The 15,035-nt window shown below is 41.6% G+C and overlaps 2 protein-coding genes and 1 long non-coding RNA gene across 3 annotated transcripts in view; all 3 read right to left on the bottom strand.

Moving 5' to 3' along the window:
• OTOA (otoancorin) overlaps positions 1–315 on the bottom strand; it is a 40,006-nt gene extending 39,691 nt beyond the window's left edge. Inside the window, exons 1-2 of the mRNA XM_033166491.1 lie at positions 257–315; positions 38–125 (exon numbers count right to left, since the gene is read on the bottom strand). Of these exons, the coding sequence (XP_033022382.1) occupies positions 38–125; positions 257–315 (147 nt within the window). The remainder of the gene's footprint in view (positions 1–37; positions 126–256) is intronic.
• A 682-nt stretch (positions 316–997) lies between these two features.
• LOC117057034 lies at positions 998–2,459 on the bottom strand. Its single transcript, XR_004427783.1, has 3 exons — positions 2,348–2,459; positions 1,118–1,146; positions 998–1,028 (listed from the first exon to the last, which is right to left on the bottom strand). It is a non-coding gene; the product is annotated as an uncharacterized LOC117057034 (long non-coding RNA).
• Positions 2,460–13,713: 11,254 nt separating this feature from the next.
• Positions 13,714–15,035, bottom strand: part of METTL9 (methyltransferase like 9) — a 28,105-nt gene continuing 26,783 nt past the window's right edge. The window contains exon 5 of the mRNA XM_033166833.1: positions 13,714–14,467. Within this exon, the coding sequence (XP_033022724.1) occupies positions 14,262–14,467 (206 nt within the window). The 3' untranslated portion in view covers positions 13,714–14,261. The remainder of the gene's footprint in view (positions 14,468–15,035) is intronic.

A 15,035-nucleotide genomic window follows, 5' to 3' on the forward strand; every position in this document is an offset into this window, starting at 1 on the left:
AATATTCTAGTAGCAGAGATATTAGAGTAATGCAAACCTGTAGGCTGCTAGCAGTAATTTCAATATCCTGAGCATGGAGGCTTGCCATGATTTGGTTGAGCAGCTCAGTTGTCCACATGTCAGTGCTACAGAAGAAAACAGGGGCAAAAAAAGTATATTCAATAATTTGTTCTGAAATTATAATGTTTCTATAACTAGTACACCCTCATACTAACATAGCTATATAGTTTACATTACTAGATACTACTGTATTTACCTTTTACAGCATTGATGTTTGGATGTCAAGTGCCATTTTGAATCTAGGTGGTGGACCATAACGTGTCTTTGGTGTGACTTTGCCCCATTTTAGACCAAACTGGGCCAAACTCACAAACCTCACTATTTATTTAAATACCACATTTTTTGTTTGTTTGTTTCTACAAATTCCCAGGTAGCCCAAGACACTCTCCACTATTCTGTTGTTGTTGTTCAGTCGTGTCCGACTCTTCATGACCCCATGGACCAGAGCACACCAGGCACCCCTATCCTCCACTGCCTCCCACAGTTTGGCCAAACTCATGATAGTCGCTTCGAGAACACTGTCCAACCATCTCATCCTCTGTCGTCCCCTTCTCCTTGTGCCCTCCATCTTTCCCAACACCAGGGTCTTTTCTAGGGAGTCTTCTCTTCTCATGAGGTGGCCAAAGTATTGGAGCTTCAACTTCAGGATCTGCCCTTCCAGTGAGCACTTAGGGCTGATTTCTTTAAGGAGGGATAAGTTTGATCTTTTTGCAGTCCATGGGACTCTCCAGAGTCTCCTCCAGCACCATAATTCAAAAGCATCAATTCCACTATTCTACTATACAGTAAAGAACACTAATCAGATGTTACCTTTGAAAGTGAAGTATATCAAGGAGAGCTAAAAAAACAAAAGGGGGGGATAATCCAAAAGGTTAATGCTCTCTTTTATATTACAAAGTGGAATTTAAAAATAAATGCAAATAGAATCCGCAATTACCATTTAGATACTTTCCAGCTATGACTTCTTCCTTTAAAAAAAAAGAGATAGAAAAAAATGCATGCAATAACAAGGATTATGGAATGTAGCTAAAATATAAAGTACCATAAAAATACTGACCACGGTTCTTTGCAGCTGTGGAGGCAGATCTGAAGGAGCAAACAGTACAGAAAAAAAAGTTAATAGAAACTGCAGTGCTTTGACTGCAGTGCTATATGCAAACTGACCTGGGAGCAAGTCCCATGAAACTCAATGGAGCTTACTTCTGAGTAGACAGGTATAGAACTGCGCTGCCAGAAGAAAAAAAACCCCAGAAACTAACGCATAATGAACATTGTTTATATTAGTGATATCTGCTAATACCGTATTGGCCCGAATATAAGCCACACTCCCCCCCCCCAAAAAAAAATTCGCCCCAAACTGTTGAATATTAAAGGTGCAGCTTATTTGCAGGTGCGGCTTATATTTGGGCCAATACGGTATAATGCAATTCAAGTAAAGGTTTGGGAAGGAGTCTTAAGGTGGGCCAGAGAAATTAGATCATTTTGCAAAAGATTCTGCAATGTTTTTAATGATAGAAAAAGAACACCCAATCTACTATATATTTTGGAAAGTAGTTTGTCTGTCTGTCTTCCTGTCCTCTATAAGTTTGTCTGCCTCTCAATATATCATCACCAAACTTGCCACAATGACTCCTGATATGGGGAAGGTGGACTGTTACCATTTGGACACCCGGTGCTATTTTGAAATGTGAATTTGGTCTGCTTTCTCCTATTGACTGGCTCTCTGGATATCGTTGCCAAACTCAGCATGAGGGTTCACAAGGCAGGGGTGGCAATCTTCATTGTTGCTTTCATGCCAGGCGCCATTTTAAAGCAAGATGGCAGACCAAAATGTGACTTTGGTGTGACTTTTGCCTGATTTGGGGCGTGATGGGTCCAAACTCACAAATTATACTGTTAAAAGACCTCAGTATTTTGGGGTTTATACAAATCACTGTGCAGTGCCAGTAACTCCTAACTAGCAGGAAAGAATTCTTTTGAAAATTAGCTCTGTGAAAAAGACATATAATATTTATACATTTAAATGTTCCTGCTCAAAAGAAGATCTCATCTCTTAAACTCTACCCAGCCTTTTAAATAAGGGCAGTTCAACCCTCGGTCTGTTCAGTGGAATTGCCACCATTTCTTTCTTTGTTTGGTTTCCTACTTCATGAATAGGATTCCACTGCCCTTATTTTAGTAAGAAACTTGTTTCATTTTCCTCAGTATTACTGGATTCCACTTTAATAGGCCGTAAATTTCTTCATAGACAGGATATCTCTGTGACACACGAAGCATTTCATCTTACCTTGACTGATGTTCTGATGACTCGAAGCCTCTATAGGATTTGTTAACATCAAGAAGAAAAATATCCTCAGGGTTGGGGTCATTTCCCCTGTTGCTTTATGGTGTTGAGATAGTCAGATTACAAAAGAAAGAGAAAGAAAGAGGTTTCGCACAGCTTCATGATTTGAACAAAATAATATCTGCATTGCTTGTTGCCATTGTAGTGTTGTCTGATTGTAAAATTTTGGTGGTTTTTCTTTTTCTTTTTTTAAATTGCAGCAAATTTAAGCGCTTGGACACACACGTTTTTTTCTTTCGATGCTTGATGTTAACATACATTATGTTACTCAGGCTCCATCTGCACAATACATTTAAAGCGTTATCATACCACTTTCAATAGTCATGGATTCCCCACGGAATCTTGGGAACTATAGTTTGTTAAAGGTGCCAGCCATTGTCTGGAGACCCCCTTTCCCCACACAGGGCTCTAATTCCCAGAGTGGTTTAACAACCAGTCACTCTTCTTGTCCTACTAGCCCCGGTGGGCACCAGCCACCACGACCCCTTTCTCTCTCAAACTGGAGGGAACGTGTCTCTTAAAACGGTCCTGGCCATCTGCAACAAGAACTTGTATTACTACGACCAGGGCCAGCCCAAAACATTTTGGCACCTGAGGTGAACCACAAAATGGCACCAATTGTCTGGAACAATTGGCGAATGATGATCCACATCAGGATCTGCTGCCCCTCTGTATCCTGCTGCCTGAGGTGGTTCCCTCACCTTGCCTCATGTGTGGGCTGGTCCACTCAACAACAACAACAACAACAACAACAACAACATGAGGATCAATTTCCAGCCCAGTTTTCTTTGTGAGTTAATTGTGTTTCAAGGACCTGCCCCTGGCTTTGTATGTGTAGGATCCTAGCCTAACGCAAATTCACCTGGCTTGATAATTTTTCCCAAATGTGGGCTGACCCTATTACTGCATTTGTTTATTACATAAATTACTGCCACAATTCTTCAAACAAATTGCCCAGGGAAGTTTATCTATCTTCTATCTATCTATCTATCTATCTATCTATCTATCTATCATAAAATATTAAACAGCTGAATAAGACAGTTTTACCATTTCCTGCAAGCCAACCTAAACAGGATCAAAAACATCATGGAGCATAAAGGTAAAGGTAAAGGACCCCTGGATGATTAAGTCCAGTCAAAGGTGACTATGGGGTTGTGGTACTCATCTTGCTTTCAGGCCGAGGGAGCCAGTGTTTGTCCGCAGACAGCTTTCCGGGTCATGTGGCCAGCATGACTAAACAGCTTCTGGCACAACTGGATACAATCTCCCCATCCCGCTCACCTCTTTCCCCCTTTTCTTCCTAATGTCTCAACAAACGAAATTTATTTGTAAAAATGTTACATGGAAAAATACGAGAGAGACATTACACTACCTTTGTAAATCAATAAAATCTTTAATTAAAAAAAACAACAATAGTGTAATTGAAGATTATGAGCATCTGATCTTGGGAACCAGCTTGATTTATTAGACCCATCCATCTTCACTGTGTGGGAAAGCTACCTGCACTCCCCTTTCCGCTAGTCCATGGGGAATTCTCCAGTACATCTGTGTCATTCATAAGTATCAAGTTTCCCTTACAATAAACTCAGTTGTACTTGTTACTGCCTTTGCCCTATTAATTTGCACGGCATGGCTTACAAATCCAGCCCTCTGCCTTTCCTGCTTTTCTGCATTTTTTCTTTAACCAGATTTATATACCACTTGATAAAATGACAATAGCCCTCTAAGTGGTTTACATGAAATCATATAAAATATTCAGAAGAAAATACTGTACCAATAGAATCACTGAACTTTATTTTAGACTTTATCAAAATATGAATAAAAGCAACAGTTTTGGAAGCAAATGTGCTTCATAAAAGTGGCATGCCAGTGTAGGCTTGCCTAAACCAAAAAGTTTTGAGCAGGTGTCCAAAATGGCGCAGTGAAGGCTAATATCAATAGACTGGGAGCTCCAGAGAATAAGTACTGCCACACTAAACGACTGATTCCTCTCAAGGGCAGAACAAACATATATGGTGCTCGTAAAAGTGCCAATTCTGTAGATCAAAGTGGTCAGAGTGGACTCATCTTTCAAAGCAATCCTGCAATCCTATGCATGCTTACTTATGCATGTTTATAAGTTCCACTGAGTCCAATGAGACTTACTTCCAAGTAAGCAAGCCTGGGATTGTAACCTCCCTTGTTCACTCCTGTATCTACTGTTTTCCTTTATATTTCATTGTATAAAATTTCCGGCAGCGACAATAAATAAATAATGGGCTTGAAATATAATTTTTAGGGTTGTAGATGTGACACATCTAGGCAGTGAGAGATTTCACTTTCTTGGGTTCCATGATCACTGCAGATGGTGACAGCAGTCACAAAATTAGAAGACGCCTGCTTCTTGGGAGAAAAGCAATGACAAACCTAGATAGCATCTTAAAAAGCAAAGACAAAGGTCCGTATAGTTAAAGCTATGGTTTTCCCAGTAGTAATGTATGGAAGTGAGAGCTGGACCATAAAGAAGGCTGATCGCCGAAGAATTGATGCTTTTGAATTATGGTGCTGGAGGAGACTCTTGAGAGTCCCATGGACTGCAAGAAGATCAAACCTATCCATTCTCAAAGAAATCAGCCCTGAGTGCTCACTAGAAGGACAGATCCTGAAGTTGAGGCTCCAGTACTTTGGCCACCTCATGAGAAGAGAAGACTCCCTAGAAAAGACCCTGATGTTGGGAAAGATGGAGGGCACAAGGAGAAGGGGACGACAGAGGATGAGATGGTTGGACAGTGTTCTCGAAGCTACTAACATGAGTTTGGCCAAACTGCGAGAGGCAGTGAAGGATAGGCATGCCTGGCGTGCTCTGGTCCATGGGGTCACGAAGAGTCAGACACGACTGAACGACTGAACAACAACAAGATGTGACACAATTCCTACAATTAGCATTTTTAAAATTTATTATAGTAAATAGTCCCTGAACTGGGTGAGGGAGCTTTAACCCTTTGCCTCTTGATGGGGTTTCAAACCCACTTTGACTCCCCTCCAAGCCTGCTGTTTGAAATGAAAGCTTCTATTGGCACAACAGTGGGAGACAAAGAGTTGTAAGCCATCCAGAAAACTTTATGTTATGGGGGTGGCATTGAATGTCACCAACAAACAAACAATTGACACCTCTAAGATTTCGGCATGCATTGCTCCCCATTCACACACTTATTTCTTTTATTTTGCAACAATGAGGACTACAATCTTGTTTTGTTTTAAAACTGTGCATCAAAGAAGAAATCCCAAGGTTGTTCCAAATCACAGAATACACAGGGGAATTTCTTTCCTTTTTTTAAAGGAAAAAGAAAAGGCACCACACAAAATCCAACTTGTATTCAGAAGACCTATCAAGTTTCTTCTTGGCGATTATTTTGATAGCAGATCCTGAAACAAAGAAGGTAAAACTACTGCAAGCTTTTATTTGCCTTTTGAGTTCAAAGCAGCAGTGGGAATGGATTCCTAGCCTTATCGCTGGATTGTTTGAGTGAAACAGTGCCCTGGTGGAAGCCTTTGCACTGATCTCCAGTTAGCATTACAACCCAGAAGCAACGATAAAGGTGCACACAGAGAGATACCTGTCCTCAGCATCTCCCAGATGTGATTGCCACGCACTTTTAAGGGAGAAGGAGCTCTCAAAATTCTGCAGGGCTGGGATGGTGGGGGGAGTGGAGGGTGGGAGGAGAGATAAGTTGAGAGGGCTACTTGCTGTACTTAAGGTAATAGTAGCAGTTCTGCTTTGCAGCCACGGTTGTCCCACGCCGAGGGTCTTCTGCCGGTTCCCTCACTGCGAGAAGCAAAGCTACAGGGAACCAGGCAGAGGGCCTTCTCGGTAGTGGCGCCCGCCCTGTGGAACGCCCTCCCATCACAGGTCAAGGAGATAAACAACTACCTGACATTCAGAAAATACCTGAAGGCAGCCCTTTTCAGGGAAGTTTTTAATGTGTGATATTTTTGTATCTGATTTTTGTTGGAAGCCGCCCAGAGTGGCTGGGGAAATCCAGCCAGATGGGCGGGGTACTAATAATAATAATAATAATAATAATAATAATAATAATAATAATAATATATCTGTGGCAGGGCAACGTTTCCCAAAATTCCCCATCCACCACAGACCACCTGAAAATTGCTGCAGGTCTTGCCCTAGCACACAGAACGATTCTCCTGCTTGTTGTAGCAATTGCGATGAACTGCGCTACTTTGATTTCTTACACATTGTGTATTGTTGCAGTAGAATCCAAACTGCAATGCAATTAAACGCAACCTGGAAGAACCGAAAGGAGCAATAAAAAAATATAATGAAAAATGTAAATATGAATATTTAATGCGTCTGACGTGTTGTCCAGCCTGTCGCCAGCAACAAAACCACAGACATGCCATGGGCCATCTGAATGATGCTTGCACACCACCCATGGGCCACCGTTTGGGAACTGCTGTGCTAGGGAATTCAAGAGAGAGAGAGCTGGGAAGACAGCCTTTGCCATCGCTGTCCTATGTGGTGATGATAAGGTGGCTTGACATCCAGGGACGAAAAAGAGGATTTCTTTCACCCAAAAAACAGGGCATCAATTTGCATGAAATTTGTATATGCATATTGCAAACTGATCATTTCTATAATTTAAGTAGAAATACAGTGCATCTCATCTGAGTGGAAAAGGCACCAGGTGGTTTGCGTACTCAGTCTGCTGGCTGTAGATGGACAATTACGAGGCTTGAACTGGGCAACCCTCAAACAGAGGCAGTGTGGTGTAGTGGTTAAAGTGTATCCGGGCAACCAGGATTCAAATCCCCCCTCAGCCATGAAGCTCACTAGGTGGCCTTAGGCCAGTCACAGCCTCTAGGCCTACCCTACCTCACAGAGTTGTTGTGAGGATTAAATGAGGAGAAGGGAGTACCATGTACATCACCTTGAGCTCATTGGAGAAAAAGGTGGGCTAAAAATGCTACAAATAAATAATAAACAAACCGATAAATAAATGATACCTGCAAATAGAGGGCTGTCCTCCGTAAAGCAGGGCACAGGGTAACCCTATGTACTGGGCCAGTTTGAAATTATGTTAGCTGAATTTCTGGCATTTTCATGGATTATAAGCATTCCCAGAAAATATATCGTATGTTGCTGATTTCTCTCCCCAACCACAGGTTTTGTTTCCATCATCTCTGACAAATGAATACCATTTGGAATTATATTCATTTATGTCACGCAACTTCTGTCCTTGTATGTTAGAAAGCCCCTTATTTCTTTGATGCCAAATGTCAAAATAAAAATTAAAAGAATGGGAAACGGAAAGATTTGATTCTGTTCCTTTTGAGAAGCTCAGCATCAGGGGGGGGGGGGAAGCAACACCTCGTTTTACTTCAGAAACTTTGAAAGAAACCAAAGCAATAAAGAAGACCAAACAACAAACCAAATATTATTTGCAAGCATTTTAAAAAGAGGTATTACTCTATCTGCAAGCATTTTTAAAAAGGCAGTGGAATGAAAAGGCAAACTTCACATTGTGACTTACCTTATGCAAAATCTGTGAAGGTCAAGTTCTGAGAATCGCAAGTAGGTATTTTTTCTCAGCTCCACCACTAATTCTAAGAGGTTTACTTTTTGGAAAAAAAGGGATTGCTACGAAACGCCAGTTCTGCACCTTGGGAGGTGAAGACAGACAAGGAGACTGGGAAAGAAGCTCAGGTATTCAGAAGAACAGAAGAGAAAGTCAAAAGGCAGCTGAGAGGCTATAAAAAGAGAGAAAAAGGGAAAGAACATGAGAGGGGTTGGATGTCAAAGAAAAAGTGACTTGAAACAGGAAAACTGACCTGACTCTGTTTGTCTACTGTTCCTTTGGGGTTTGCAGCTCAGTGTCCTGGTAGCTTCCAAGCAAGGCAGTCGGTCACATGAAAGATGGAAAAGGACTGCCCTACAAACAGGGGCAAATTATTCTCAAGTACTCTCTGCATTTAAGGTTTGAGAGATTTGGGGACAATGCTAACCCAGGGAGCCCGCTCACAGTATCAAATTGCCAGGAAGTGCCCGAACAGTTTCCATCAACAACATATACTTTTATAAACTTATTTTGAAAGGGCACATTAAAAAGAGTTCATAGGTATTCTTTATTTACAAAGCTGTAGTATCTAAGTTGGTTATGGTGTTTGGTTTTCAACACCAAAGGGCAACATTTGGCACAAATGAGAGCACAAATAGATTCAGCAGGCAAGCCGCCTTATCGCACAGGTGCAACAACAACAACAACAACAACAACAACAACAACAACACACATACACACACACACAGAGAGAGAGAGAGAGAGAGAGAGAGAGAGAGAGAGAGCGCTTTTGGAAATATGGCAACCCTAGTGTAAAGTTGAGAGTTAAGCATTATAATTCCATTTCACTACTTCTAAATGAGGTTTAGAAAAAGTTTAACACCCTTAATGATTTTTAACTGAGTATCTTAGGCTACAATTCTATACGATACTCATTTGCCTGCAACTCTGCTCCATTGAACTCAATGAGCCTTACCTCTGATTTGACACGTATGCATATTTATTTGGGTGCGAGATCCATTCAGCTGAGCAATACACACAAATATAATCCCACATGGAGCTGTCCTGTATAAATGAATGTTTTACTCTCCTTTGGCTTTCTGGTAGCATTTCCGAAATTTGGGGAATTGCCGATGTGCCTTTCCTCTCTCCACTCACAACTCCCACCTGTTTGTTTCCTATGAGGTAAATATCCTGAGTTCCCTCAGTCTTTCTCTTCAAAATCTCATCATATTTGTAAGTTTTATTTTCTCTTAACCCTTTCAAAGTTCAAATGGGAGGTCCAGGCCTGAACAAAGTATCCAGATGAGGACTTAGAATTGCTGAGCAAAGTAGCATGAGTAATGGAATCAGTATTAGCAGGGAATGCCCCTCTGTAATTTATTTGTATGGACATATTTTTTAGATGATTTTTGTTCTTCTTCCGATAATTTGTTGGCTTGTCTGCATGTGGGGATGTTGCAGACTTCAGATGATCACTTCCAAGCTATTACGGTAACAGTTGTGTGAGGGGAACATAGGAACTTAAGATGAACTTGATGGATCAGGCAGTTGGCCAATATAGCTCAGCATCCTGTTCTTGCTGTGGTGAACTAGATGCCCATGAAAACCCTTATACTACTTTTACAGATATTTTCCTCATATGTTATATAATGATAATGATAATAATAATACTAATAATACTAATAATACTAATACTACTACTACTACTACTACTACTACTACTACTACTACTAATAATAATAATATATTTATACTCCGCCCAACTGGCTGGGTTTCCCCAGCCACTATGGGCGGCTCCCAACTGAATATTAAAAACACAATACAGCATTAAACATTAAAAACTTCCCTAAACAGGGCTGCCTTCAGATGTCTTCTAAAAGTCAGATAGTTGTTTCCTTCCTTGACATCTGGTGGGAGGGCGTTCCACAGGGCGGTGCCACTACCGAGAAGGCCCTCTGCCTGGTTCCCTGTAACCTCACTTCTCACTATGAGGGAACTGCCAGAAGACCCTCAGAGATGGACCTCGGTGTCCAGGTTGAATGATGGGGGTGGAGACGCTCCTTCAGGTCTACAGGGCCAAGGCTGTTTAGGGCTTCAAAGGTCAGCACCAACACTTTGAATTGTGCTTAGAAACGTACTGGGAGCCAATGCAGATCTCTCAGGACCGGTGTTGGATGACAATTGAAAATATAATGGGGAGACCAATATTGTCTCCGAGGGTTCCTGGCTAAGGATGAATGAAAAACCAATTTCTGTTCGATTTCAGCATCGCAGACCCTCCAAGTGTCCCTATTTCCCAGGGTCGTCCCTAATTTAGAAAAGCCGTCCCAGTTTCTGACTTGATCCTGGAATGTCCCGCTTTTCCTTAGGGTGTCCCTATTTTCATTGAATAAATGTTGGAGGGTACAGAGTTATCAATCCCCTGAGCTGTCCGAAGGCAATCCTGTATAGGGAAGTTTTTTTTTAATGTTTAATGTTTTCTTATGTTTTTATGTATGTTTGAAGCTGCCCAGAGTGCTGGGGCAACCCAATAAGATGTGTGTGGTATAAAATTATCATTATGGAATGGGGCGTCCCTATTTTCATTGCAGAAATGTTGGAGGGTACGGCATCGCTTTTGGCTCTTTGCTGTCCTGCAAGCTGAGAATTTTGCAAACAAAAAAAAAAAAAAAGAAAACTCATTACAGTTTCACAAGGTAGTCCAAGGGCTGCCTTTCAGATCTGACATTCTCCTCCACCTGCCTCAAGTAACAGTTCCTTGAAGTAGCCTGTGGCAGCCATCTTTTTTCCCTCCCCCCCTCCTTTTTTTTTGTTTCATCCAAGTTCCTGAGAGAATGAGCTGCCAGAGTGTATTTGCTTTCTTCCCACTTAGAGCAGCTGTTGCTACCTATGAAAACTTGAGCATGACCGCTGGGGAAACGTTTTAAAAACTGTAAGCAATGGAAACGTTCAGCAGAAAAGTCCAGAGAACTGGAGACTGCGCCACAAAACCATACACACAGATCCGTGAGGAGCAGATCAGGTCAGTTTGCTCCAAAATGCATAGCGAATGACTTTCTCAAGCACCCATAGTCTGGATTCCCCCACCTTACCCATAGCTACAACCCTGGAGTGTTTGCGTGTCTTATTACAAGGCTGAAGTACAAATCCACAGGTTCTGGCAGCCAAAATATAATAAGTTTTCATTCTTTTCAAACTAACTACTTTGTCGAAATGCGGAAAACGCAAAGAAAAGTCTTTTACTCCTGTTCAGTTTCAGAATGCTTCACCCTTTATTCATGACAACCATCCTTCTTTGAATTCTCCCCCTAGAGATTATTGCATATATGAGAAGGAATTATTGATGTTTGAAATACAGGGAAACGTAACCTTCAAGGAACAAAGATCAGAAAGCTGCACTGCCATCTAGGTAAAAGGAAGGGGAACAACAGCATGGTTCCCTTCAACTTTAGATTTTTTTTGCTTCCCTGCTCCTGGTTAACTGATTCATAGAAGAATAGGCTGCAGTCGAATGTACATCTATTTGAGAGGAAACTCCATGTAGGACAGTGAAGCTTACTTCTTAGTGAAAATTCAAAGGATTATGCTGCCTTATTTTCTTTGGAGAGGAGCAACTGGAGAATTATATAAAAGGAATGTCCAATTCTGAAAGCATGGATCCCAAAATAGTTCTCTCACAGGTCATAAGAGTTCAAAGGAGCCCAAAGGCAGCTTGCTGCTACTTTTGCCTTATATCCTTAGCAACTACTGAGTTATTTCAGGCCAAATAAATTAATATAATATAATATAATATACCCCACCCATCTGGGTGGGTTTCCCCAGCCACTCTGGGGGGCTCCCAATCAAATATTAAAAACACAATACAGCATTAAACATTAAAAACTTCCCTAAACAGAGCTGCCTTCAGATGCCTTCAAAGTAGGATAGTTGCTTATTTCCTTGACATCTGATGAGAGCTGGCCTCAGTGAGATAGTAAACTTGTCCATGTTTTGTACCATTTCAGACTACAAGGTAGTTTGGAGGCTCATAAGGGGGAAAATCTTCATAGAGATAACACTAGATGTCATGGAGAAAGTTTCCGGCCTTCTCCTCCCCTTGACATGCTCCCTCGCATGACTATGTCCTGCCCCTCTGCCACCTCCTATTGTTCAGCCTCTCCCTCTTGTTAGTGTAATCTATAAATAGACTTTAAATGATCCTTGCATAGTTTTGCTCCTAGCAACAGGTCTTCCCCAGCAACAGGGTTTCCTTAGTAACAGACTTCTTTATTCGACATGCTCAGGGAGAGAGAAAGGAATGGGTTGTTGCTCTGTCCAGAGGGGAGGAATGAGTCTCTGTACATATACAGGTAGGTAGCCGTGTTGGCCTGCCATAGTCAAAACAAAATATAAAATAAAAAAATCCTTCCAGTAGCACCTTAGAAACCCAACTAAGTTTGTTCTTGGTTTGTTCTCTGTACATAGTTTTACTTTATTTTCCTTAGACCAGCAGTTGTACAAGTTGTAATGTTAATTCTTCAGTAAATACTTAAGCAGAACTGCAATGGGTGAGATGTTTATTCCCACACGGGAATTCACCAACAGATGAGCTAAACTGAGAAAAATGATTCTGGAAGACTTTCTGGGAGAGTCTGCCGACTGAAAAGGGAACCCCAAATGATAGCAATTTGCACAGACACCTCTGCTTGGTTAGAGTCCTCCCTACTTCCTGATGAGTCTCTGCATTCTGGGTAGGAGGGGCAGTAGAGAGAACCAACAGATCTGCTTCCCTCTCTCAAACATGGGGGGGGGGGGTGTCACAAGGGGAGGACCTCCTTCCTCCATCTCTGGTTGCCAGCCCTCTAGCTCCTCACCATCTGTTCCTCCTCTGCCTGGAGCTGCCAAACCATGCCAAGCAGTCCATGGCGATGAGAACACATGGCAACAGGACTAATGAGAACAACACTTAACAGGACAAATGTACTTCTAACGAATGAAAACGGAAAACAGGGAAATTCCCAGCTTTGCAATGCAGGGATGGATGAACCTTTGCAATGCCAGCTTCTCATGTTTCCAAGCTTGCAATCAGTTCTCCGCATCGGTTTGTGATGAATCAGCATTTTGGTGTGCATTTCTCACTGCATAGCAACTACAGCCTTGGCCATGTGTTAGTAGCAGTAGGCATGTTTTGTGGGACAAACGCCCCTGGTTAAATTCCTGTCATCTCCAGCTGGACTGTGGCAACCCAACCAGCAGGGTACAAATAATATTATTTTTATTCTTTTTACTGGGCTGGAAAGCACCTACATTCTTCCTTGGGGTGCTGTTGCCTGTCAGAAAAGACACTACTGAGCCTACAATCTGATTCTGAATAAGGCAGTATCGTTTGTTCATATGCCTTAACTCCGCAGGCAGAGCAGCCAGGCTTTGCAGACTGGTGAAGATTATGTCTCCAGCACTTCCTGCTAAGGAAAGAGGTGGGGAACCTGTGGACCTCCAGAAGTATCTGAACTACAATCCTCTTAACCCCTGACCATTGGCCATGCAGACTGGGGCTGATGGGAGCTGGAGTCCAACAGCACCTGGAGGGCCACAGGTCCCCCACCTGTGTTAAAGGATTGTAGGTAGAATTCATCCCAGGATGTTGCAAGTTAAGGGTTTACAATGCTGAATGATACAGACCACAAGGCAACTTCCTATGTTTACATGCACACACCCAAGTTATCTAAGGCTAAACAAGACTCTGTTTGCATAAATGAAGATTGGATACATGAGTCATCTCAAAAAAAGTTTTATTAGCATGATTAAAAACATGTGCTGAAGACCAACAGATAAAATAACTTCATCAACATGGAAGAAAATCCATCCCAACACTTGATAATCAATCCAGTTTTTATACTGGACGGACAGCTTTATTGCCAGTATTCTCGCATGTCCTTGAAAAACCAGCTGCACTGGATCAGTTTATGTAGCTTCCTGGCTATGGATGGATCATGATCCTTATCCATAGTTAGGTATAAAAATATCTTCAATTTATTGTTGGATTGCAGGTGCATCGTGGGGGTTAAGAAATCACCAACAGAAGAGTTCTGTCTTTTTTTCCTTTTCTTTTTTAAAAGAAAGAATTCCTTTCCCCCCTTCCAAAACATACTACAAAGAAATTAGTATTTTGACCTTTAGACTTCATACATGATGTCGATTTAGAATGGATAACCACAATTTTTTTTCCTCCCATCCTGTAATTAATAAAAACCGAGAAAAAACCCCGAAATCAAAATGCTCCATTCACAGACTGCTTCTTGGGTTTGACTCAGAAGACACATTTACACTGGTTTGAGGACGAAGACAGCATCATCTAAGACGTAGTAGTCATTATACATGTCACCTTCACATAAGTACGGCAGTCTAGTGAACGCCTCTATGGCAAAGCCAGCTTTCCTGAAAACCTCTGGCAGGCTGTTCACCTGTTCCTCCCACGTCTGTCCTTTGATTTCCAAAACTTCGGAAGGTTTATCCCACTTGCCACCTACTGAAAAAAGCACATGGGGTTCGCGTTAGTTATTTATCTTTATTTAAATCTGTTCCACTTATTCTGCCCTTCTGGCCTAATGGCTCTGACAAGGCAGACTGCGAATCTGTTAGGAAAGGCAGAAATTACAGCAGGAAATCAAGAACAGTAATGGACAAATCCTATGAGCAGCCAAGAGCTGTGAAGCCCAGAGCAAGGTCTTCCCAAACAGCCAGACAGCATCCAAAGGTGAAAAAAATAATCTTAACCCATCTTCTAAAAACCAGGAGCAAGGGAAAGAAACCTCCTTTCCCTATTAGGTCAAGAAATGTGAATTCCCCTCGCTGAAACATTGATGGGTATATGGAAAAACCTGTGCACAAACTGAGAGTACTTGATAGAATTTCTAAAACAGATAAATTTATTTAAACCTGGTTTGCCTTTCCAATTTACAAATTCCTTAAAGATAATAATACTAATTCCCTGCCTCAGTTTGGAACTCATGATGAGCCCCCCCCCTTTTAACCATTTATGCATTACTGTACTTGTTTTTCTTTATCTCAATACTGCAAAACTGATTAAACAGTGT

The sequence above is a fragment of the Lacerta agilis genome, chromosome 13 (assembly GCF_009819535.1).
Source record: "Lacerta agilis isolate rLacAgi1 chromosome 13, rLacAgi1.pri, whole genome shotgun sequence".
Lineage (NCBI taxonomy): Eukaryota > Metazoa > Chordata > Lepidosauria > Squamata > Lacertidae > Lacerta > Lacerta agilis.